At 34.1% G+C, this 25,839-nt stretch overlaps 1 protein-coding gene across 2 annotated transcripts in view; it reads right to left on the bottom strand.

Moving 5' to 3' along the window:
* Nucleotides 1–25,818, bottom strand: part of LOC149801619 (threonine--tRNA ligase 1, cytoplasmic-like) — a 70,046-nt gene extending 44,228 nt beyond the window's left edge. The window contains exons 1-9 of one of the 2 annotated variants that reach the window (XM_089955887.1): nucleotides 25,697–25,818; nucleotides 23,817–23,861; nucleotides 23,314–23,495; nucleotides 22,910–23,025; nucleotides 20,801–20,927; nucleotides 15,617–15,734; nucleotides 14,556–14,620; nucleotides 13,271–13,349; nucleotides 4,099–4,245 (exon numbers count right to left, since the gene is read on the bottom strand). In XM_089955887.1, the coding sequence (XP_089812013.1) occupies nucleotides 4,099–4,245; nucleotides 13,271–13,349; nucleotides 14,556–14,620; nucleotides 15,617–15,734; nucleotides 20,801–20,927; nucleotides 22,910–23,025; nucleotides 23,314–23,495; nucleotides 23,817–23,861; nucleotides 25,697–25,753 (936 nt within the window). In that variant the 5' untranslated portion in view covers nucleotides 25,754–25,818. Of the gene's footprint in view, nucleotides 1–4,098; nucleotides 4,246–13,270; nucleotides 13,350–14,555; nucleotides 14,621–15,616; nucleotides 15,735–20,800; nucleotides 20,928–22,909; nucleotides 23,026–23,313; nucleotides 23,496–23,816; nucleotides 23,862–25,594 lie in introns of both variants that reach the window. The other variant, XM_089955886.1, reaches the window with a different exon arrangement.
* Between the last annotated feature and the right edge of the window lie 21 nt (nucleotides 25,819–25,839).

The following is a 25,839-nucleotide window of genomic DNA, read 5'->3' as shown; positions in this document are numbered from 1 at the left end:
AACCATAAAATTAAACTGTATTGGCTTCCTCTACAGAATAAAAACATTTATTGAAATCAGTGTCAAGTTTAGAGTAGATCCCGTCACAGTATTCATTCACAATGTTTCTATAGCATCAATACTGGCTGAAGGGTTCAATATTTGCTGTGAGGAATAAATTCAGATTTGCTGTCTTGTACATACCATATTTGACATATTAAATGCTCACACCTTAACAAGTACAATCCCCCATCTATTTCGGTTTGAACGTGCATGCAAACAGTCTCATTCCAAAAATGCCATGCATGAGGGAATCAGCTCATAAAATCAATTTTCTCATATCCTACGAACACGCATGACTCGAGTCTCATTACATTTATAATTTGCAGTTTAAACCCATCTCAAAAATATATCTAACATGTTAGTGTTTGATCATATTGGAAGCGAGCGAATGAACCTACATAGTGAAGACTGCAAAACATAGACAAAGGGAGATAACTCTTGTAGTAATGCATATACACGTGACAGGAACAATTTATGATATCATCAATGTGAATGAATTATTACGAACATGAAAATTAAGAAATTATAAGATGTGAAGTTCACAGTGATGGTATCATATCAAATACAGTACACATCTATCAAAGAAGAGTTCTTTGAAAGAACCATCATTCTGTCTCTGCAGAATCCTTTAAAGACTTCAAGACAGGTTTCACTAAATTGTCACTGAAAATAATATTAAAGCCAATCTGTTGCATTCATTCCAAAGATCACCGTACCTAAACTGTATCAATTATTATTAAAGTGACCTGTTTCGATTTATATCAAGCAATTTCTGCTGCTCCAATAAAATTACATGGTACATGAGGAAAACAGCTTTAAAAGTATGTAGTAACCACATGACTTCGCAGCAATTAGTTGAAAAATGGTCAATACACTTTGTGAGAACTGCATGTGCTGAGAGGTATTGAAATAGTGGTCCCCCTCACGAACTGACACCCTGACCAATGGTCACCCACCTTTTATGGTCAGAATCCCATTGGCACCAAAAAGTCTGTGTTCAAAAGTAGCCCTCAAGATAGGCCACCAATCAAACACAACCAGTGGCCAGCATATTAGTGCAAAAATGTAAAATTTACCCCTCACAAGTTGCAAATTTTATTTGGATGTGTTCAGAACCAATATTTAATTCATACAATTATCTACACCAATGTCGGTTTCCCAATGGAATCAGGTTGTAGTTCAAGTCTATTTTTAGAACATTTTTTCCTCTCTCATTTTGGTGTTGATTGAAGAGTTATATTTATGCATTTTTGGTAGGGATTTAAAGGTAATTGTTTATTCTTGAGAATATGAGTTCAGGGTGTGGTTTTCTATGTATTTTGTCGACAGTACACAGTGAGTAGTAAGGCCTTGGTGAAAGAAATCTGTGTTCTGTTTACATTCTGCTCTGTTGACAGTCCAGCCTCTCAAAAAATGCAGGTCAACCTTTGACAAGAACTTCACCATGAAGTCATTTTTTAAGGTATTTTAGATTAACATGATTTGATTTGATTGTCACATGGTCGAAAGGTCAGTACTGAGAAACAAACGCAGAGAACATATAGTAAAATGAATTGTGTTCTATGTCCCAATGTCAGGTACATGTGCCACTAAGGTAATATTATATCATTAATGCTGATGTTTACAGGAAATTGGGTCAACAATGTTGTGATAAGAGTTTTGGGCTTCACACAGTGGTTGAGAATTTTCATTATTGACTATAACAGGAGGTATTTGTCAATATCATAACATGGTCAGCATAAGCTAAATATAGATTCTGAGGATAACACACAGAATTAACCTTGAACAAAACAGGGTACCAGACACACAAAAAACAACCTGAACAGCCACAGAATCTAGACTTTAGGTACATAAAGTTTGTTACAATTATTATTTATACAACCTACAAGAGAATGGACATAAGCATGTTCCATTTCTAAAATCAATGGTCCCACTAAAGTACTTCAAGTAGCCCACAAAATGTGTTTCTTACTCCCACTTTTGGCAATTTTGAGAAAAAAAATTCAGGAGCTAATGAGTTAACCAAATAGATTTGAGTTTGTAAATACATATGCTCCCATTACCCCACTGCAAACCATGATGCCTGGGTCCAGAAAGTTCAAATCTGAGACTCAAACCCACGCAGACAGAGGTGAGATGGCAGTGATCCATAACGGAAAGCGCTTTATACCACTCGGGATCCCCATCTGATACACAGAATCTTCAAAACAAGTTGCTCTGGTTGCGTGAGATTCAATTGTGTATTTCAATATTTCTGAGGGGTTTGCATGCTGTAGACTCATTGTGATACCGCTTCCATTTCCTGCTGTATTATGCTAAAGAGGGAGGGTTAAGACACTATAAAATAATCTATTTTATTATTTATTTGATGGAGAAATTAAAAAAAACTATTACTGTTTAGAAACTATACCATGAGAACTTATATTTGCTTTGTTTATTTACACGACTAGAAAACAATTATTGTTTAATGAATGGAAATAGTTAATTTCATCTACATGAGGCTCCCTGCTCTGCATCTGGTGAAACTGATTTGCTTGACTGATTTGCATATGACCTATATTGTGACAGTTTGGGATCAGCTGTACGAGGTGAGTAGGGGACTGACTGTGTTCAAAGGTTAATAGGTGAATCCTACAATTCCTTTGATCTCAAAATTTATAAATGATAAGAAAAACTAGAAAATAACAAAAATTATGTTTGTCCTTTTTGAGAATTCATATATATTTTCAGAGTTTATCACTAACTGCATGACTGCAAGTTATGTTGTTTAGATCTTTTTGCTGTGAGACATATTTGGTGAGTTTATTCACATCTTGTTTGATACAAGTTTATCTTTACAAGTTCTAACAACTTGGTGTATAGGGTTTGTTATGTATATTTAATTTTGATTGTTTGTTAGCTTGTTTTTTTGTTTTTTTTTTAAATTTATATTTCATTACATGCTATTGTAATGTAACATGTCGGACTTGACCTTGTCCAAAACCAAGTTATTTCTGCTTGACCTGAAATGATTTAGTTTTTTTTATTTCATTCTGTAAACAACTAATACATTGCTAAATTATTCTCTATGTATATGGTTCTCTATGTGTATGGGCTTAATATCAGGTGCATTATTAATAGAAGTAAAAAAAATTATTTGGGTCCAGGTCAAGATTATTGGAAATTACCTGGTGTACCTGACATAGTCCAGGTTCAATATTTTAATTTTAGAAATATGGTTTCTAATAATGAATAACATTTTATTCTGTAAACATCAGGATCATTCTAGAAGGTTATATTCCATTAGGTAATAATTTTGTTTTTAAAATGCTAATTGTGACCTGAGGTCAAGTAGAAGACTAATTAATTTTGTCACTGAAGGGAAAATTCATTCGTGCTGTAAAATCTCTCACAATCAAGTTGTATTATATATTGTGATCAGTATTATTTTGGGCCAGAATCTATTTTCTTCCACCTATTGAATTTAAGCGATTATTTTCTGTCGAAATACAAAAGTGCTCTGATAAATTTATTAGATGGCAACATTCACTGGAATTTATAGTTAATTCAAACCTGGAATTATGTTACTGTGATTCAACAAAAGACTGTTAGCACATCAACACTCTACAAGCTACCACATACACATAATCACCTTCAGTTTTGGATTTAATTAGAATTTTATTCAGGACTTTAAATTATTAGGAATTGTGTCTGTAATTCTAGGACTATTTTGGGATTTAATTTGCAATACCTTAAGTTCTTCTTTTTCACTTTCACTTTGCATTCTAAGAAATAAATTGTTGAATTTTACAAAGCTTGTTGCTATTCACTCTTTTCTGTTACTTATTTTTAAAAGCATAGCCTTGTTACAGGTTATTTCCCTAGAATTCACTCTAAGGTTAAAATATCTGATTTCCCCTTTTACCCCTGTACTTCATTGTAAGATGGCCCCACTAAAAAAAATGTACACTATGCCTCCCATAGATTGTGTCATAATCAGGGAGTACTGTGTCTCCATTTTTCATGACGAGTTACTTATAAGTTTCTATTTGCTAATATAAAGAGACAAAAGATTACCCTTCCAAGTTTTCTGTGATCTCTCTTTGCAGCCTCTTCCTGAAGTTGTTTCCACTCCTTCAGTTGTTTTGTATCAGGAAATGAGATTCCATATATCCTCTGTAGTGACTCCATATCAGCTTTTCCTTCCCAGTATGTGGAAGAATTCTGGCAAAACAAATTACACAGTTTTAACATATAAGATCAGCATCATTTATCTTACTACAACTTTAATTCAAACTGCATGATGATCTGGCTTGTCTACTGTGGGTGGCATCTGTCAATCAACTATAGCATAATTCCAAGAAACCGCTAACCAATTTGAACATCAGCAAAATGTGAATTGCTACATAATCAAATGACCAGACTGGAGCTTGCCCAGATTAGAATGACAACAGGTAGGATTTATTATTGAATATATATGTACTAAATTTGTTAAAACTTTTTTAGTTTTATAAAGTTTTCATTAGATTTTCACAAAGAAAACATTGGTTTTAATGAAATAGGCAAACAAGTATGCTGAGTATTCTCTGCGTTTCTGAGGAGTACATTTTTATTGAGAAATAAATGTGATGATAATCAAGGCAGATTATGTTTTCTACTAATACAAATGCACACATTTAATAAGTTAACAAGTTTTCACAAGTATGATTGATTGCACTGAACCCAATTTCAATTACACCCAAGAAAAAGCTAGCCCTTCATTATTATACTTAAACTAAAATGACCACTCCAGTCCAATCCCCCGATTCGTTTTCAGTTTCTGTGCTTCCTAAAGGATATCAACATGAAAATAAGGTTTATAAACAGATGATCTGCCAATATATATCTGCATACATATTCGCCAGTATATCAAAACTTTTCTCCTTTTTTTTTTCCACGTAAATAGTGTCTGATTTAAAGACAAAAGCCTTAAAATTTAGATTTTTTTTGGTCTAAATAGTATTTGCAACACATTAATGGCTACTTCAAAAAATGTAGATAAGTCCCATTCCCAAAGGAAAACGGAGGTAGCCCACCTGAACTGGCCTGGGCAGGTATCAAACCCATGGATTACAAGTCCATGGATCTACCAACTTAACTACTGTGGCTCCCTAAATATGGATGGAATGGATGACGACTGCTGGTCAAACATCTTTATTCTGTTTTTCAGAGCAATGGATTATGCAATACGTGAAATGGCGTGTTGAAATTCTAAATATCTGGATGCTTTATACAGTGTCAACAATAAGCTAAAGGAGCATAATCACCTTTGTGCTGAATGTTATTTAAGAAAACATATTATTATATGCTCATTTTTTTCCCGTTAACTTTACATTGTCAGAATCGTTCAACATTCCCCGATACTGAACACGCGCGACAATACACATATAGCATTCACGTGAATGAAGGAACTACTTTCTATTGTAAACAAACAATGACGCAGACACCAGCACTTTTGATTTGTAAGCAAATCATATACACTCGCGTTAGAGGCTCTTTACGTTGTGGTTATTTAAATTTGTTTGTGAATGAACTAAAACATGTTTCGTGGACTGCAAAAAAAAAAAAAGCCAGCTGTTTTGGCACATTCCACGTTGATACAATGTTACGGACTTAGGCTAGCTACATTATATAAAAAACGGACGATTATGTCCTTACAAATAACATACAAGTGACAAGGCACATACTGTCTTCTTTATCTTGTGATAAGAATGGCAAAAAAAAATATACTTACAGTTTTACATCCTGAATTTCCTCAAAATGTTTTTTCTTAATTCTGTAAATCCGAATTACATGAGCCATGTCATAGGTTTTCAATCTGGATTACACATTTTGAAAGTGTGCTGTAATTTCTATGATAAGTGCAAATGCATCCTCCCTACTGCACTCAGAATGAAATACACATTAAATTCCATAGCATCTTTTTGAAAATTGCAATTGAAAGACTTCATATTTTTCCCACATTATGATTTCAAACATTCAATGACAGAAACAGAAACACATTTGCAGATGTAAACACACTTCTCCCAAGCCACTTCAATCCGATGTATTTCACGTATAATTTGCACAGATGAATCCAGTCCAAAATCACAAATTTACGTCAAATCGAAACAAAATACCAATATATATTCACTCCAGATCAAATGGAAAAGTCATTGCAATACGCATTCATTCACAATATGACTGCAAATTTCAATTTTAACTAGACACGCCATTTTCTTTCAGAAGTTATGTCGACCACGCGACTAAGTTCAAATTTATCTGGGTGAAGCTCTGTGTGCATTAATAATGATGTCATTTTGTAATGTCAAATCTGCGCTTGTGTATTTAGTTTGGAATATGACATTCATTCATTTACGTCGTTTCTTGTAGTGTATTTTGTTTATATAATTAAACTTTAGACAGAATAAAAAAATGAGCATATAATAAAAAGGTTACTGCATTTGTATGGGAAAATATGAACTCGTTTTGTCGGAAGGATATACTGCACTCACAAGTTCGTGCAATATCCATCCGAAAACTCGTTCATATTTTCCCATACAAATGCAGTAACATATAATTACAGTATGCATACAATATGAGGACAGAGCATGGACTAGGCCTATCTTTAGGCACAGGGTGGAGACTGTTCATTTCATTCTGACTTGATCTTTATGATATTTGTTATTTTAACCATCTTATCTAAAACCACCCAAAATATATTTTGCAACAGCTGGAATATTCCTCTTGCTTATGGCTGATATAGGGCATTGGATACAATCCCTAAAACGGATAATTGTATCAATTCTGCATGTCATCTGCAATAATCATGCATTTTGATTCAGATCTGTTTTTAGCTACTATACTGTCAGTTTTATTTACAGTTTAAGAAATACATTTTGATTTTATATTTATCACTTCCATTCATGGTTTCCAGTACCAAAGTCAGGATTTTCATTTGCAATATTACCACACTTTAGCAGTTTTCTAAGCCAAAATGTCTTTTCTATTTTGAAACTCTTCCATAACATCTGAATTAGACATATGAACATGTACTAAACCAAGGAATGTATCACTAGAAACAAATACAACTATTTAAATTCATAAAAATTTGCAAAATAAAAATGTCAACTTTACTCTGCTTTACTGTATATGTTGGTAGGAAGAAAGTTTCTTTAGAAAAAGATTGTTTTAACTGTTTACAAAAAGTTGTTAATTATACATCTGTCTAAGTGATGTGATTTGGATTTTTAACATAGCTTTAACAATTTTTCAGTCATATTGCTACGATGTCTGCAATGTGGCAGTTTATAGTGATGTCTAGCACTGGGGCATCATGCCGCAGACATGTAGCATGATGTCCCACCCAGTCACATTATCCTGACACCGGGCCGACCAGTCATAACACTAACCTCTTAATGCTGAGCGCCAAGCGAGGCAGCTGTTAGTACCATTTTTTTAAAAGTATTTGGTATGACTCGGCCGGGGATCAAACCCACAACCTCCCACATCCGCTCTAACCACTAGGCCACTGGAACAGTCTATGAAAACCTGTCTAAAAAGGACTGAATTTTCTTGTTAAAAATCCAGTCATATCTGGTTAGTGCCCTAAGATCTACTTTCAATGCAATTGGGCTTGGACTGTATATTTAATGCAGTTATTGCACAAAAAATCAGCAGATTACTATGTATTTAGCAAGGTTTAACTGTAAATTGGCAGTGTTAAAGGATACTATTGATGATAATGTTTAACTTCATGTTCCAAGTTCAAACTATCAAATAATAACCAAAGATCGACCATAAACTATAACTATCAAAAGAGAAACTGGGAAAGATACGCTTCCTTATTTCCCATTTAATGAGATCACATTGTGATGCTAGAAAGATCTCATCTTCTATATCGGAAAAGATATCAATATGAAGTGGATTAACAAGTAGCCAGTCTACTTAACCAATCTGACCACCTAAGCACTTGGATTAACTATACAAATGTGTTTATGGCAAGCATTCAAATGATCTGCAACCTCTGAAAATTTCAGTACAAACTCCAGTATATTTTTCTGTCTTTAAGTGTGAAACTTCCCCATTTTCCCCTCAACTTTGATCTATATACGCTAAATAAGAGGCGCTTTTCTGTTGGGAACAAACCTATTCTTCTGACTTTTTTTTAACACTTTCAGGTAGCATTTGAATCCTGATATTATTATGTGGAAAGAACTATTGCTTTTGTATTTTGTCTCATTTAAAAGTGTGCTGTAATAAAAAATATTTAAAAAATTACATCACTTAAAAAAACTACATTGAATCAAGACATATAAAATAACTGCAACAAATATCCAAATATAGTTTTAAAATCTGATAGAAAATTTTATTTAGTCTCAGTTAAATAAATCAGTGATGATGCCATCACAACAATGGCAGTTGTTGGAATACCTTAACAACTTGTAAATAGTGAAAAATTGTATTTATGTATAGAATAAATAATCTATTTTCAGAATGTTATGAAAATGGGCTTTTTACTGTAAACTTTGCAGTAACCTGAAATACTGGTAAATCGAGTTTAAAAGCCATTCATGAAATTCTTTTTTTATGTTAAAACTGTGCCTTATAACTGTACACACACTTACTTAAGGAAATGAATTCAATATCTCTCAGCAATCACAAATATCTATAACTTTAAATACTGGTAGAATATTCAACATGTACTGTAACAAAGATTCTGCAATATGCAGCATCCAGACTATTAATGGCGTAATGATCATGAAGCAGTTTGTTTATGCAAGCAAGTGAGCAACTCCTCGCAAATCCAATAAACTAACTCTGCAAATACAGTAATATGATCCTAAAGTTTCTCATGAATACAGCACTGATAAAGATGAAATGTTACTTTAAAAAACTGAATACACAACTTTTAAAATTGTTAACAATGCAACAAATTTTCTGGTTACACAGGCATGACAGGAACTCCTTGCATATATAAACTTCTGACCTAAAGAAATCTTACCTAAATGTTGTCAGCTATATTTAGCCACTGCTCTAGTAAGAGTGCTGGGGTTGCAATATTTTTTAGAAATACTTTTGAATTTATAATTCATAGAGAAAGATGTGACAGTCAAGGGAGATTTATTATTTTAGATATTACAATTAATGGCAACGGAATAACCCTCGTGAATTTGTATGGTTATAATGATGATAATCCTAGCTTTTTTAGAAAGTTAAAGGAGGAGACTTTATTTTTTGAGAACTCATCAATTATAATGTGCGGAGACTGGAATACTGTTCAAGACTTAGATTTGGATACTTATAATATTTTACATGACAAACACCAACAGTCTAGGGCAGCTATTCAAGACCTGAAAAACGAATTGGAATTAATTGATCCCTGGCAAAATTCCAACCAAGACTTAAAGATGTATACCTAGAGGCAAAAATCTCCCTTGAAACAAAGTAGACTAGATTACTTTCTTGTATCAGATGACATTCATATGAATACAGCTGATGCATGTATCTTACCAGGGTACAAGACTGATCATTCAGCTATTGTTTTGAGTGTGGCGTTTTCAACGTTTCCAAGGGGAAAAGGATATTGGAAATTTAATAATCAACTGTTGAGGAACATTGAGTATACTGATTTGGTCAAAAAGTGTATAACTGACACTGTAAATGAATATTATGTAGGGGGAAATAAAGATGACTCTCTCCATGTTTCTCTTTCCTGTAACGACCAAATGTTCTTTGAAATATTGAAAATGAAAATAAGATCTGAAACTATAGGTTATTCTATTAGGAAATCAAAAGAGAAACGGGAAAAATTAAAGAAAATTGAGCAGGAAATAATAGAAATTCGGGGGGACTGTCGAATAACATAAATGGGGAAATTCTGGAAAATTTAGAGAGAAAAAAAGCAGAATTAGAGGAATCTAGGAAAAAATATATAGAAGGTGTTATATTAAGATCCAAAGCTAGATGGTATGAATTTGGGGAAAAAAGCACAAAGTACTTTTTAAATCTTGAAAAAAGAAACTATGTTAATAAGACAATAAAGGAAATTATTTTAGATGATGGGACAAATATATCTGACCAAATAGATATTTTAGAAGCACAAAAACAGTTTTATATGGAATTGTTCAAAAGTAGAATTGCTCAGCTTGATGATGAGGCTATTCAAGAAACTCGAAATAGATTTTTTAATCACAATATTAAACTTAGTCGAGAGGAAAGAGAATCATGCGAGGGTCTGATTACAATTAATGAATTTGGTATGTCTCTAAAACGGATGGAAAATGGAAAAAGTCCTGGCTCGGATGGATTCACTGTAGAGTTCTATAAATTCTTTTGGAAGTCTCTGGGGTGATTTATATGTAGATCAATAAATTACGGATATTCTGTAGGAAAACTTTCAGATTTTCAGACTCAAGGAGTCATCACCTGTCTACCAAAGGATGAAAAAGACAGAAGATATTTTAAAAACTGGAGACCTATATCACTTTTAAATACTGATTATAAGATTGCTTCGGGAGCAATTGCAGCTAGGATTAAAAAGGTTCTTCCATCAATAATCAGCGATACTCAGAAAGGATATATGAAGGGTAGATTCACTGGAGAAAACACCAGACTATTATATGATATCATGGACCAACTTGAGAATGAAAACAGATATGGTTTATTATTGTTAATAGATTTCGAAAAAGCCTTTGACTCAATTAACTGGATCTTTGTGGAAGAAGCTCTACAATCTTTTAATTTTGGTGATTCCGTTTGTAAGTGGTTTAAACTGTTTTGTAATGACTAATAGTTGTGGTATAAATAATGGACATATGTCATCTTTTTTTAGACTTGAAAGAGGATGTCGTCTAGGAGATCCCCTTGCACCTTATTTGTTTATCATTGGGGTTGAGATTTTAGCTATAACTTTAAATCAAAACGTGGATGTACGGGGAGTAATCTTTGACGCCAGTGAATATAAATTGGGTCAGTATGCCGATGACGCTTTTATTCTTCTTGATGGATCTAGTTTTTCTCTTGAAGCAACTATGAATATCTTGCAAGGTTTTTCTCTATTATCGGGACTTAAATGTAACATAACAAAAACAAAAGCTATTTGGATTGGAAACAGGAAATTTTCTAATGAAAGAATATGTCCCGAAATGGGCCTAATTTGGTCCTCTTCTAACTTTACACTCCTTGGCATAGAATTTTCTCCAGATTTACAACAGATGGTGGAAATCAATTATATGAAGAAACTAACAAAGGCAAAACGAATACTGGCAAGCTGGAGCCAAAGACATCTATCAATAGTTGTTAAAGTAATTGTTGTAAAGACTCTTGTTCTGCCCATATTCATACATCTTTTTTCAGCACTTCCTAACCCATCAGCAAAAGCTGAAGCAGAACTAAATCGCATGTTATTTAAATTTGTATGGGGTGGAAAAGTAGAGAGAAAAAAACGTGATATACTAGTTTCCCCAGAAAACGAGGGAGGACTAAATATGATACACATATTTTCATTCATTAGGTATATTAAGATAAGATGGGTTAAAAGATTGCTGGAAAAGGAAAATGGAACGTGGCAGAACTTAGTCAATACAACTATACTCAGAAATAAAAAGGATATTTGGAATTTAGGGAGAAGGAAATTAGAAGAATTTTGTAAGTTCATTGAAAACAGTTTTTGGAGAGATGTAATTTTGGCAGTATCTAAATGGAAAGAAGAACCGCAAAGTCCTAACGAGTATCTATCCATGAGTATTTTAAATTTTGTCCCCCCAAAATGATCTATCAATACAAATCCTGGACAGAAGCTGGTTTTGAAATTCTGAACGATCTAGTACATGTTCACGGTAATTTAATACCTTTTGAGATAATAAAACAAAAAACTGGAAGCGATGATTTCTTGAAATACTTCTCCTTAATATCCAGAATTCCTAAAGCATGGAAAGATGCCATAAAAAACACCTAGTACATAATAATTTTGATAAGCAGGAGGATAAAATAACGAACTTGCGAAAACAAGATTCACTCAAGTTTGTTTACAAAGATCTTTTACAGGAAGCTAAAAGGCAACACACTGCGAAGCAAGAAACTTGGATGCAAGTATTTAATAAAAATATAAGTAGTGAGGAGTGGTCTGATATATATAGCCGGGCAAAATGATGTACCAAGGATACCAAGTTGATCTCTTTTAACTTTAAATTAATCCATAGAATAATCGTTACTAATGATTTTCTTAAAAGAATTAACATATTTGATGACAACAAATGTACTTTCTGTAAGAGTGAAACTGAAAGTATTGAGCATCTCTTTTATGACTGCAGTATTACTTCACAGTTTTGGTACCGTTTTATTGAAGTTTTTGCACCTTTTTGCCCAAATATTGTACATCTGTCCAAAAAAGAAACATTTTTAGGAAGTGAACAACTGGACAGTTTGGGTAATTTTCTGCTTATTTTGGCAAAATATTATATTTATACTTGCAGATTCAATATGAAAAATCCTTCTATTTTTGCTTTTAAGCAAATAGTTGCAATGTATAAGAACATTGAAAAATACACTGCTAAGGTAAATAAAAAAGAGGACCAATTTCTTCAAAAATGGACCTCAACAATGAACATTTAACTTGTCTCTGACTTGAGGGTAAACAGGAACAAAATACTGTAATATCACAAAAGCCATGTCACCTAGATTGTGTGCCATATGCATGTGTATATGTGTGTGTGTGTGTGTGTTTTTCTTTTTTACTTTCTCTGTAGATTATATTTATTATCCCTAGATTATCTGATAACCAGAAATGTTTGATTGTAAGGTGACCCTGGGATGGTTCCCCGACCCATTGGTCAACCTATTACGGGGTTAATAAAAAAAAAAAAAAAAAAAAAAAAATTTTGTCAGCCGAACACAGCAACTGACGCAGAAGATATACGATTTTAAAAAACTTAGCATACAGTTCTAACACTGTTGATGATAATACCATTGTTGCCACTGGAAAGTTGATACCAATGTCATGCCCCTCACTTGTGAAACAATAATTTTAAAAAATCACGTAAATTAAAAGCTACTGAGTCAAATCTGAAACATTTCTAAAAATAATGAGCTAATTATGTTGGGGAAATAACTTGTCCAATACTGACTTAAAGTTTTAAAAATTTTGAAATTAAGTATATTAATCTTTGTACCATATTCAATTTCAAACAATCAATTTTGATATTAGTTCATACTGAATTGAAAACTGTACCTTGGTGACCATACAAGCCTTCACTTTGCCTGTGTGTCGTACATGTGGCCCTCTACACAAATCTATCAAAGGTCCACATCTGAAATTACATGATTATGAATTCTACAATGCTCTAAATAATTGTATACGAAAATGAGCATGCTTAGCAGGAATCTGAGTAACAATTTTGTGGGAATCTATGCAGCTCTTCCAGTTTAGATGACATGTTTATTTAAAGTAATAAACCTATACAATGATATTTCATTTTTGTACGAGTCTTTACATACATATGCACAGTCAGAAACGATGAAGGTCTAATGATAATAAATGGTGAATCCATTCCTCTAATTCTAGAACACTGAATATCTTACAAATTTAAAGACAAAACACAAGCATAAACATTAGTCTTTACATGTGAAGGCATTGATTTTCATGGGTATAAATTACTCTGGTTTTGGGAAAAATTACTTTTTTCCAGTACTTGTATTTTTAAAATTTGGCAGGTTGTCCTTTATATTACATTGAAATACTCTTCATTGAGTCTTTAAACTGACAACAAACCAAGACAATCCATGAAATTAGTGAATTTACAGCAATTTAAAAAGCACACTGAGGATCTGTTTAGCATCATATTATTGTCAAGAAATCAACACAAGTACTCTGGTATTATGTACAAGATTATATATAAGATAAATACATTTCTTGTGGTCCACGCTTACAATATTTAATTTGTTAAACAGTGTTCCTCTGGTGAAGAGAATGAAACATGTGACCCTTAAGCAACATTAGTGATGTTTATTTACTTTTATTCCAGAATTGCAGGGAGAAGGGATGTCAACTGGCACTCTCTTAAAGACACCTCCAAATAATGAACTGGTTCTGGTAAAAAATCCTTAAGTCAGGATTGCCCCACCATATTTAAATTAACTTAAAGAAAGAATTCTGAAACCGCGTGGTTACACCTATGCAGGTAAGAGACCAGAACTAGCTATCAACACAATCAGGCATATGACTGACCAGTTAGGTGCCTTTTCAGATGTAAGTTCACCTCAACAGTCAGGGTGGGGGGAAGACTTAATTAATCTTCCCTTTATACCCTAGCCCTGTTTTACACGCTTCCCAATCCACCCATCTCTTATACATTTGATTCATAAACAGCCCGCATCCAAAGTAATAAATACTTATGTATCATAATGATTCTCAGATACGTCAACAGATCCAGAAAGCCCCTATAAGCATCACATTTAATATATGTGCTCTACTTTTTGGCTGAAATACACAACCACCCTAGACTCCAAATCCTTACCTGTAAACAGTGGTGGTTGGTGTATCAACCTTTTCATTGAGGATTCTTTGCTTAAATGTGTTGTACTGAAATTTCAAGAAAACAAACATAAATGATGTGAAAATATGCACATCTTAAAAAATGTAAAATGGACAATTAAAAGTTATTTCATGTCAATCAGTTAAACCTAGTACCTCTTTATGTGTTAACAATTAAGAAAGCAACAAACTGTTGTCTAGCATAAGCACTGTTAAAAATTTAGCTCAAATTTTAAAGATAACAAAAGCCACAAATTTTATTTTTTAAAATTTTTTATCATTCGACTTCATGCACCAAACAAACACAGATGGTATTGGAACAAACGATGGACCTATCAAGGTTTTGGAACAGTACAATTCTATCTGAAATATAATGTTGGCAAAAACATGGTCACGGTCTCCTACCACTTACCAATAAATCAGATGCAGAACTGGGAACCGACTATAGTGTAGTACCCTGTCAATCATTACAAGCCAATAACTCCATAAAATATGGTCAAAATCATTCTAGAAATTGTTATCATCTAGATCAGGGGTCTCTAACTTAAACCACCCTGAGGGCAGTATGAGGGCATTTTCAATGGCCCAAGGGCCACACCACCTTTGTTATCTCTAATGACACCTTGTGATGCCAATCATTCTGCGGGCCACAGGATATGGCTTGGCAGGCCACAGGCTGCACGTTTGAGAGCCCTGATCTAGATCTTGCCAAATATGAAACTTCACAGCTAAAAACAACAACAATAAAATTATGTATTCAACGTTTCATGAGCCATGCAAATAATCCCAGTCAATCAAGGGCCAGAACTTTGTCAAATATGATCCAAATATGCTGATCAACAACATTCATCACAGATCATGTTGATATAACGCTTGTCAGATTTGGCTGAGATCAAACCAAAGATGTGGTTGCTAAATTGTTAAAAATACATTTGCTGGCATGGATATTCAAGGTTGAATAAGAGCCATGGCTTTAAAATGGAGTCAAAAATAGTTCACATTTCAAAACACTCAACCATCATTATCAAGTGTATTATCTTTTACCTTAAACATCTCTAAAAGGTCCTCTTTCTTCATCTCCAGCCTCTCAAAGGGTTGCTTCTCCTTCACAATCTGTTTTATCAAAGACTCAATCGCTGGATAATCACTGCTGGACACTTGCCTACACATTGAAAGTAAGTACAAAAATAATGGTGTGTTACAAATATGCTAGCGATAGATAAGTGGGCAGTTCTCCAGAGCTGGTGACTGCTAGGAAGTCAAAAAAATTAAAATTATAATGTAGTTGTTGCACTGTTGCTTATTAAAATCTCTTGTAGAAACAGAAAACGAATGAATCAATTCATTTTCACATGCTTGCGATGTGAAGAAAATGGGTGCTAGGGTGTAAAATTATTTCAATGTTTTCTTCCATGTATCTTTTGGGAGCATGGGTCTTCTTACTCACAGGTGTATATAAAAAAAATCACTGCATTTTAATTTCATACATGTGCTACATACAGTCACATAGTAATGTTCATTATCTTTAAAAATACAGCTCAGCCCATGCCATTCGTTAGATGCAACAAGATGTGAAAACAAAACTGTCAGTCACAGAAATGAATAGGATGCTTTCATGAACAAATGTAAATTCTTCTTCAAAGAACATTGATAAAACAACATAGTGTCAAACTTAATTCTAAGACTCCATAAAATTAATACACAGAAAGCAGTACAGTGAAACCTGTTGTGAGATACTGCCTCTTCTGCCAACCAACACGGTCTCTCAAGGCAGGTGGTCTCCCACAAGAGGTGTGTGAAAATGTAATGGTTTTCGGGGTAAATAGTTGGCATTGTTGACGAAGAAAAAATACCCATACTCACTGTACATGTATTATATCCTTTATTCATAAATCCTGTTAAATATTGCATGCATTCCTCTCAAAATAACTTTATATAATAAAGATATACATTTTCAAACAACGTGAATCAAATTTATATTTGATCACATGAATATGTACATGTATTAGTACATGTACGTGTATATGAGTCATGAAATGAACAAAGGTAATATTTATCATATCCATAAGGTAACATTACATGGCCATAAATTTTAGAGTTGTTTCAAATGTAACAGAAACTGCATGGTTAGCTATGATGTATACATCTTATTCTATGCACTTAATCACTCTTCTTTAAGAAATCCATTATACTTCTTTGTTGACATTGGCATACTACCTATGTGCTTGTGCACCTTTCTGCCATTCATTTCTAATGGACTCCTTGTCTTTGTTAACATTCTGAACTTGCGTTTTACCGACATTTAAGCTGGCTTTAACGACTAGATGTATTTCAGGTCTTGGGGAAATGTGGAATAAATATACATTTTGTACCAGTGAATGAGACCAAAAGACATAATTAACTCATCAAGAAACAGTACATTTATTTTGAGACAAAGTTTTAATCACAAGCGTTATAACTCGATAAACAAAGGTTGTGACGGTGGCTTGGTGAAACATTTTAACAAAAGAAATTTAAAAAAAAAAAAGAATCTGGAAATGATTCTCACTTACTAGTATTAAAAACAAATAGTTCATTAACCCCACCCCACCCTAGGCATTACGGATTAACTGGAAAGAAAACGATGTAATCAATCCTCCAATGAGGCCCTTTCAAAAGATTTCTCACTGGAATATTAGGTCTACCGGCGTTGTGTGGGTTTTCACAAAGATAAAGAAAAAAATACAAACCTCTAAATTGATTGTATGTCCATCATTACTCCCTTCGATAAAAAAATGGTTAATCTTACTGGCTATTCACATGACTTTGGCACTACAATGGCAGTTAGTGACATGTACTTTAGTCTTGTTTACTGCAGTTTACAAATGACACTGTACGCTGGACTTGTAAATTTCACAAAACTGGTAGCTAGCCAACTTTTGTTTTTTTAAGTACCTTATTAAAACAATCTTTACTATGCGGTTGTTGTTACAAAGGATTACATGGTTAGTGGTGTTTATCTCGCTATATGATGTTCAACTGTAGTGTAATTTAATGTGCACTTTGTTTGCATACTACTTATCCTGAGCTCTCACGTTTACAAAAGATTAAGTCAAGGTCAGTGGTGTCGATCTGATTTATTTCCGATGTGGTCGTTCATAGCAGTATCAAAATGCATTTTGCCAAGATATTGTGATCACTGGTTGCGTTCAGCAGGTGGTCGCACATAATAGAGCATTTATATAAAAAAATTGATCCGTGTATTACAGTTGTGGCCAGAAATGACAGATGGTCGCTTGTAACAGTTTTTAATGTACTACATTTATAGACAATTCTGAGTGTGTGTATGATTTGGATTTTTAACATAGCTTTAACAATTTTTCAGTCATAATGCTACGATGTCTGCAGTGGGGCAGTTTTTTTGTGATGCATTCTTATGTTTGGTTATGAAGGTGATGATTTCTTGGATTATATTTATTCAAATATGAACACTTTGGTGACACCAACAAATGAGGGCATTGTTTGTAATGTTAGTGATAACTATCAGAAGTGGCAAGGATAATGATGATTTAGTACCAGCCATTATTCCTGACACACCTGATATTCTTTATGAACATTTTCATGTCACTAACATATCAACAAAAACATTAATAACAACATGACTATTGACAATATCTTTTCATCCAAATAAGTAAAGGGCTAAGCAACTAGCCAGTAAATTATTGAACAAAGAGGCTGTCACATAAAAATTATTTTATGATTCACAGTTACTACATATACGTGTCGACGCTTTCATCAGATGTTATTACATACTGGTTCAACATTTTTTTCTTAATTCATGACAGCACGTATTGATACAAATATATCTTGTCTGAAAGATTAATTACCATTACATAAATTCTGACAGCAATCAAACCAGTATAAGTTGTTTACTACCTGTCTTATCAATATCATCGACATGGACAAGCACCTAAACATTTTGACAAATAAATGGTTAATTTGGATATGTTGCTCGGTTACATCATTCTAAAAATCCACATCCCCTGTGAACCATTATAAACAACCTTTCATATATATATATGTGTGTGTGTGATATCTGGATTTGAACATAGCTTTCACAATGTTTCAGTCATATCGATACAATGTCTGCAGTCTGGCAGTTTATAGTGATGTCTAGCATAGGGGCATCATGCTGCAAACATGCACATGATGTCCATCCCAGTCATATTATCCTGACACCAGACCGACCAATTCTAACACTAACCCCTTAATGCTGAGCACATAGTGAGGCAGCTGTTAGTACCATTTTATAAGTCTTTGGTATGACTTGGCCGGGGTTCAAGCCCACAACCTCCTGCATCCGAGACAAAAGCTCTAACCACTTAGGCCAAATAAATACACACATGCACACAGTTAAAAATGTCCTAATGGTCACTTGGTCAAAAGTCTAAGCCCCTTCCTCAAATTTCCTATATGTGTCATATAATTAGCAGTCATCTGTCTTCCATGGTCAGCCAAGCAGTGGTTTCACCCTGCTCTCCATGGTCACTGTAGCGTATCAGCAGCAACTGCTAAAAGTATGCAACTTTTAAACTTTTGTTTGAGGAGCAAGGCACTGTATATATAAAGGGATATTGTGTAACTAGTCTGTAAGTTTACACATTTCAACAAGTAAAACTCAAAGGTGTAAACATGTCGGCATTGAAAGCAAGGCAGTTTGTTTATCATTACAGATGAGGATCAAATTGGTTAATTGTTTTATTTAAGATTCTGAATCAATCTCTGATTTTTTTTAAAAATCTCAAAGTACAGGTACTTAATGGCATCCCTTACAGTTTTGGTGATACTAACAACAGCTATGCTTCTTTACATTCCCTAATCATCAAAGGTTGCAAACATAAACTGAGCATATTTTGATCTCTGTAACTGAGCAGTGCTTAATCCATCAATTGTTTAAAGTGTGAAGACCTGTTTTCATGCATGATACTAATTGCTCTAACAAAAAGTCAGTCATGTTTCACAACTACATCTAAACTGTCAATTAGTACTTTTATTTAGGAGTCATTTCTGGTGATAATCAGATAAAAGTCTTTGTGTGTGAATGAGATACAGGCAGAGAGATGTATAAATGAGTGCATGTACACAGTTGTAGTTGATTTGATGAGGGTGTATTTAAATTATCAGATTGGTTTTATTTGACATTGAATGACAAGCAGAGTCGGGTACTGATAAATACAGTTATTTCTCTATAGGAGAGAAGATAACACCTTCTGGCATTGGCAAATAAAAAAACCAAGTAAGGATACAGTATCCTTGTGTGGAACTTATTTTGTTAAATTTTGATATTTTTCTTTTTGCTAAAACACTAAACTAAATACATGTATCTTGGTTGCATACTACTGCTAATAATAATACATAGTAAAATATTAATAATACCATTAATAATAATGCTAATGCTATGGATTTCAAAGCACATAAATTTGTCATGAACCAAGTTTAAGAGCTGAACCTGCCTTCATAGGTCACTTTTGCCTTTTCCCATGGTAGGCTGCTGTAGAGTGGTCTGACTAAATGCACAATTACAAGTTTGGTGAGATGTTCAAGTTTAATAAACAATTTCAATTTACGAATCATCTTCAAAACAAGATTTTCAATACAAGTTATAGAAAAACAGGAGTATTATTATATATTTGAACAGTCTGCCTAATAAAATTAAATATAGTGAATATTTATACTAAACACCAAACAATAGCAAGCACCTGCATTTTGTGTTTCTTAAATCCAAGTAGAACTGAAATGTTCTGCAGGACATGTGATTTTGTCTAAATCTGGATAGGTGGATTAATAAAATATTTCCTCAGCCCTGATGAAGTGAAAACAACCTTCAGTTATTATAAGACTAATGACTGCTCTAATGTCTGGTGTGTGAATGAAGGAAATATGGTGGTGGTGCAATTATGACAGTTACCAGCAGTTAAAATTTAATTCAGTGGATTTACATCAGTACAATAAACATACAATGCCATGGTGAGTGAGAATGAACTCTACTGCATGCATTCAGACTGCATAGCTTTGCCACGTTTAACCAAATCAATAAAAGTTGCCTAAACCAGTCACTGATGGAACAACATTCTCTTACATGGAATCATGTACGTTTTTATCAGTTGGATAAAAAAAAAAACTATATCTGAATCTAAGCAGTAACTATTTATTCTTCAATGTGAAAATGATCTTTTTCAAAATGCTTACTTTTCTGACCACATGTCGTAATAGAAACCATTCTCAATAGGCGGTCCATAGCAAAGATGTCCCCCATACAATCTCTCCATGGTTTCTCCAAGGATATGTGCACTGGAATGCCAGAATACGTACTGACCTGAAAGTAATAATAGTAACTGACTTATTGATGATGCAGAAAAGAAGAAATATGTGGTTTCGATGTGTAAAACTAATTTTAATTATGTCGTATTTAACTGTTTTTATTATATTACTATCTCTTTTCCTAGCACTAGTTTCAGTCATAGATAAAAATCCCTCCACCAATTAGCATCTCGAGTACTAGAACAAAAACAGTCCTAGCCACCTTAGTCACTTCTAATCATTCAGAATAGTGGGGAGGAAGGAGGGAATATATTAATAACAGCAATTAAGTATTACCTAATTAAAACTAGTTTCACCTGCCACCCCAAACTACATTTTAAATAATATTACACTGCTGAATCTGTCACTTGTTGTTGTTGTTGTTGTTCTAGGATTTAACGCCATTTTTCAGCACAAGATAGGCTATACGTGGCGGCCAGTATAACTGTTGGAGGAAGAACCCTGGAAAACCCAGGGAAGAACCACCGACCCACGAGAAGCTACTGGCAGGCTTTCCCACGTACCTACGCTAGCCAAGCCCTGGACTCGAACCCACGCAGACAGAGGTGAGATGGCAGTGATCCGGAACGGTGAGCGCTTTAGACCACTCGGGGCCCAGAATCTGTCAGCTAGGAGAGAAGCTGATGCCCTACAAAAATAACTATCACGCAAAACTTGCCGCCAACTTGTCTCAAGAGGACCCTGCTGCAGACTAGAAGGTGACTGTTGTTGACGTGTTGAGCTGCTATATACCCTCACTCTAGTGTGCCATCAATTGGAGACAGAATGGGGAGAAAGTGGAATGAGAATGCCAAAAGGCATATTTCCTACCATTCCTCTTCCCTTTTAATGTAGCTCAATAAAAATGCAAGGCCCGGACTAATACAAATGTTACTGAAGCGATGGACTTAATATGGTTCCGGAGCTATCAAATGTTGATGATTCTTAACCACAAAACCAAAGTGTCACAGATGAAACACTGAATCAAAGCTTCCATTAAAACAAAGGCAACTATCCTTTCAAAAGGGCATGAATTTCACTCCTATCTAAGCCCATGTTAAGAAAGCATGAAAACCACAATTAATGTGCGATTGTTGAAAGAACTCACTCAAAGCATCATAAGGATGTTTAGACAACAAAGAAAAAAGTTTATACAAGGCATAAGTGAGCAAGAAATTGGTTCAAAGTTCAAATTACTTAACAAGTTCAAAACTGATGGTCTGACCTAATGGCAGGACCCATCAAACACTCAATGATTAGACCTTAATGGAGGAAAACACAGTTTTGGAGGGAGTACATGTAGATCTTTGGGGGTGAGTAAAACTAAGCATATCTGAACACAATAAAAATTGTACTCTTTGTCAGATTATAGAAATTTTCTAATCTGATACAAAGCTCTCTAGTAGCAATATGAATCGGAAAGATAGAGATTCTGACTGGATTTACCAATTACATACTCTACAGCTGGTAGAGATCAATATCTCTGTTTAAATGGAAGTCTAGACATTTTAAATTCAATAGCACAAGAGCCACAAGAAAGTTCAATTATTTTTGTGAAGACAAATTTCCTGCCAGTTGTCAGTCTCCCTGAATGCCTAAAAACAATTATCTTTCTATACCCCACTTTCTGTAATAATGAGTTTCTTAAGAGTTTGGCTGAAAAATGACCACCATTTTATAACTTCATCACTGAACTGGCCATTTTAACAATGATTTTCATTTTAGGGTATAGTGATGATTTTTTATTTTGCAGGAATTATTTCAAGATCTGCTGCCAATTTCCCTGCTTGCCATGTGAGAGCACATGTTAACAATATTCAGCTGAATCAATAGGTGTAATATATCTTAACAAGTGTACTCAGGAAGTAAGCAGATGATATTGCAAGAATGTGGAATATTTCCACAAAGTTCCTCAAGAAATTCTTGCCAGTTTGTTGCTCAAAAGAACCTGTGATTTACAAATAAGTACTATAATACACACACTGCCCCCAGTCCTACCTTCCGCAGAATCAAATTTCACTAGCTGCAGAGTGGAATCCTTTTCAAATGGTCGGTCCAAATCCCAAACCTCTCCATTCACTTTTGCCACCACTGCATTGTCGGCAAGGCCTTGACTGTCAATAAACAAGTAGTTCATAATTTTACAATCAATAAAAGATGTTCTGAAAATAAATGCATCCTAATTATGCTGAAACAGAATGACAATATCATTGGAAGAATTCACCCTATAACTGATTTCTGTATGTACAACTAGTTATTTTTCTGCGATAAACCCTAAAGAACTGAAAATATTAAATATATCATGACTATTGTTTTTTCATCTTTGGAAAGGTCCACAATGATGGTAATTGCTTATTTCAGCCATTAAAACAAAACAAAATAAGATCTTGAATTCTGATCACCTAATTCCCTTGGCAATATCATATGGTGTTGTTTCCCAGGCTTTTCCATCAACCTGTTTGCTATCCGGTAGTGTTATTTTAATTGCAGTGCGGGGCTGAGCTGCTACAAAGTCATCATATTCTTTCTTCAACTTATTCCATAGCTGTAGTCGTTGCTCAATAAACTCTGGAGGAGGAGCCAACTAAAATACAGAACAAGAATGTTTTATCAAACCCAATATCAGATAAAAAGGAAACCCTTTTTCATCATCAGAATTATTTACCTTTTTATTATTTTCCAAAAATAACAAATTCCAAGAATTGATGTCCCTTGCTTTTTTGTTGGAAGTAGGGGAATGCCACTTTGTAAAGGAAAGAACTAGGTGACAATGGTGATACAGTCAACGAGTTAAGGTACATTAGTAAAGGAGGATACTAATTATGGATACTCGGATTGTGAGACTGTTGGAGAAACAAAAGACTAGTTACTTAAGCTTCAATGTGCTGGGTGATATTTTTTTTACCTCTTTCAGATGTGATGCATCTCCTTCCCCACCAGTCTTCTTTCCCTTTAAGAGACAAGAAACAGTAAATATAAAAGTAGAAAGGTGAACTTTGGTTAATAGCATTATGTAATAACTTGCTACAGTACAGGACATACATGCAGGGATCATCCTGTGCTTCATCAGTGTCGCAAATTGAGATATATTTTTTTTACGACAACCTTTTTGGCTGTTTAATTTGTACATACAATCGTGGATTAGGAGTGGAGACATTCAATGGGACCACGAAAGGAAGCCACAAACTTGGATGCACAATGCACTGGAATCTGTTACATAAACAAATCCTTTGTTCGTCTTGGCAAACCCATCTTAACAGTGCATTGTTACATCATAATCTGCTTATGCTGACATCTGACCTGAGTACTGTATGCTGTGATAACACTCAGTCATGCTACTGGACTATACCTACAATTGACCGACCTCTGAATACGCAAACAGAAACTGCTACAATTAATTGAATGACAGCTAATCCTTGGGGGGGGGGGGGGGGGGGGGGGCGGGGGTACATATGCTCTGTATGTTTCTTCATTACTTCTTTTAATTTAGTGATGACAATTATGCTTATATATACAGTACATTAATGCCAGGTGTTGACTTGTGTAAATTTCATTGATGGGAATGGATTTCCGAGTTTGCTTGTCGAGAAAAAATCTACAGCATTCAGTGATCATTTTTGGGATTTAGGAAGCCATTCACTACAAGCAAAGTACTGCAAAAAAATTTTTTTGAACTCCTGGTTGATGGCCATGTACTTTGTGGAGCTAGCCATAAGAGGGAGTATTTAATTACTGAATGCCATGAAATTGACGGTCACATTTTACATCGGTTATCTTACATTTGCAAAGTACGATCATAGGGTTTTAATATTAAAATGTCATTAACTAAACTTCCTTGCAAAACTATTGTTTAGAAAATAATATACATAATCTAGATTTGCTCAATACCTGATGTTTCTATTTAAAAAATTAAAGAGACTGTAGATGTTGGGAAAGTAGATATTTTACATTTGATAATGCATTTATTTCAGGTGACAACAGTCATACCTATGCACTAACGGTGATGCAGGATGCAAAGACCATAGAAGTAGTGCAAAACATTCATGTAATGATTTATATTGTAATATTATGGCTGTATTTCTTGTTGTCAGTAAAATAATAACTATCCCATCTTTTTCAATTTTCATTGCCTATTACATTAATAGACTTGGAAAATTTCCACTACTTGTTCTGCCAACAGTTTTTGAAAACTGATGACAAAATATTGAGGAGGTTGCCGATTTTTTGGGCGTCAACTTTTTAAAAACCAGGACCACCTATGTACATTTTATGCAAAGACCAATTCATAATGGGTGTCATTTTTATAATTTTATCACACATACCTTTAAATTAATTTTATGCCAATCGGCAGTTTCCTGTAGTCTTATCTAAACAATCCATAGTATTTTTCTGGCTTCATCCGTACAAAATATTAATAATAATAATAATAATAATAAGAACTTTGTACTTGTTGCTAATACAAGATGATGCAATACTTGCATAATTTCTGATACTTACCAGCACTATTTCTTTTTCATAAGAAACCTTTAGTTTGTTTGATATTGCTTTCTTCACATAAAACTTAACTATTTAGTCTGTTATATATTTTACAAAAGTATCATTACAAACTTGATCATGGTCATTGACGCTGACGTTATCTCTATCAAAAAACTGTATGGTCAATGCACACGACAATAAACACACCGTGCTGATTGCTCTCATAAATGTAGATCCTATCCGCTTGGCTAAACGACAGGAAATATATCTTGACAACATTGTATCTTAAAATTATTCAAAACATCGTGCCTTTTTCTTATCCGATATATTTAACTCGGACATATCCTTCTCTGTGTTTTCCGCCATGCTGCCACTCGTGTCACCGGTGTATCTGTCAATATTATCCGGTAGTCAATTTTATACTCCTGGACCGGTCCAACTATTTACCGGAA

Source organism: Sinohyriopsis cumingii, chromosome 4 (genome assembly GCF_028554795.1).
Source record: "Sinohyriopsis cumingii isolate HCF-2022 chromosome 4, ASM2855479v2, whole genome shotgun sequence".
In the NCBI taxonomy this organism is placed as follows: Eukaryota; Metazoa; Mollusca; class Bivalvia; order Unionida; family Unionidae; genus Sinohyriopsis; species Sinohyriopsis cumingii.
The sequence above is the reverse complement of the archived record's forward strand: the minus strand, read 5'-3'. Positions and strand labels throughout refer to the sequence as shown.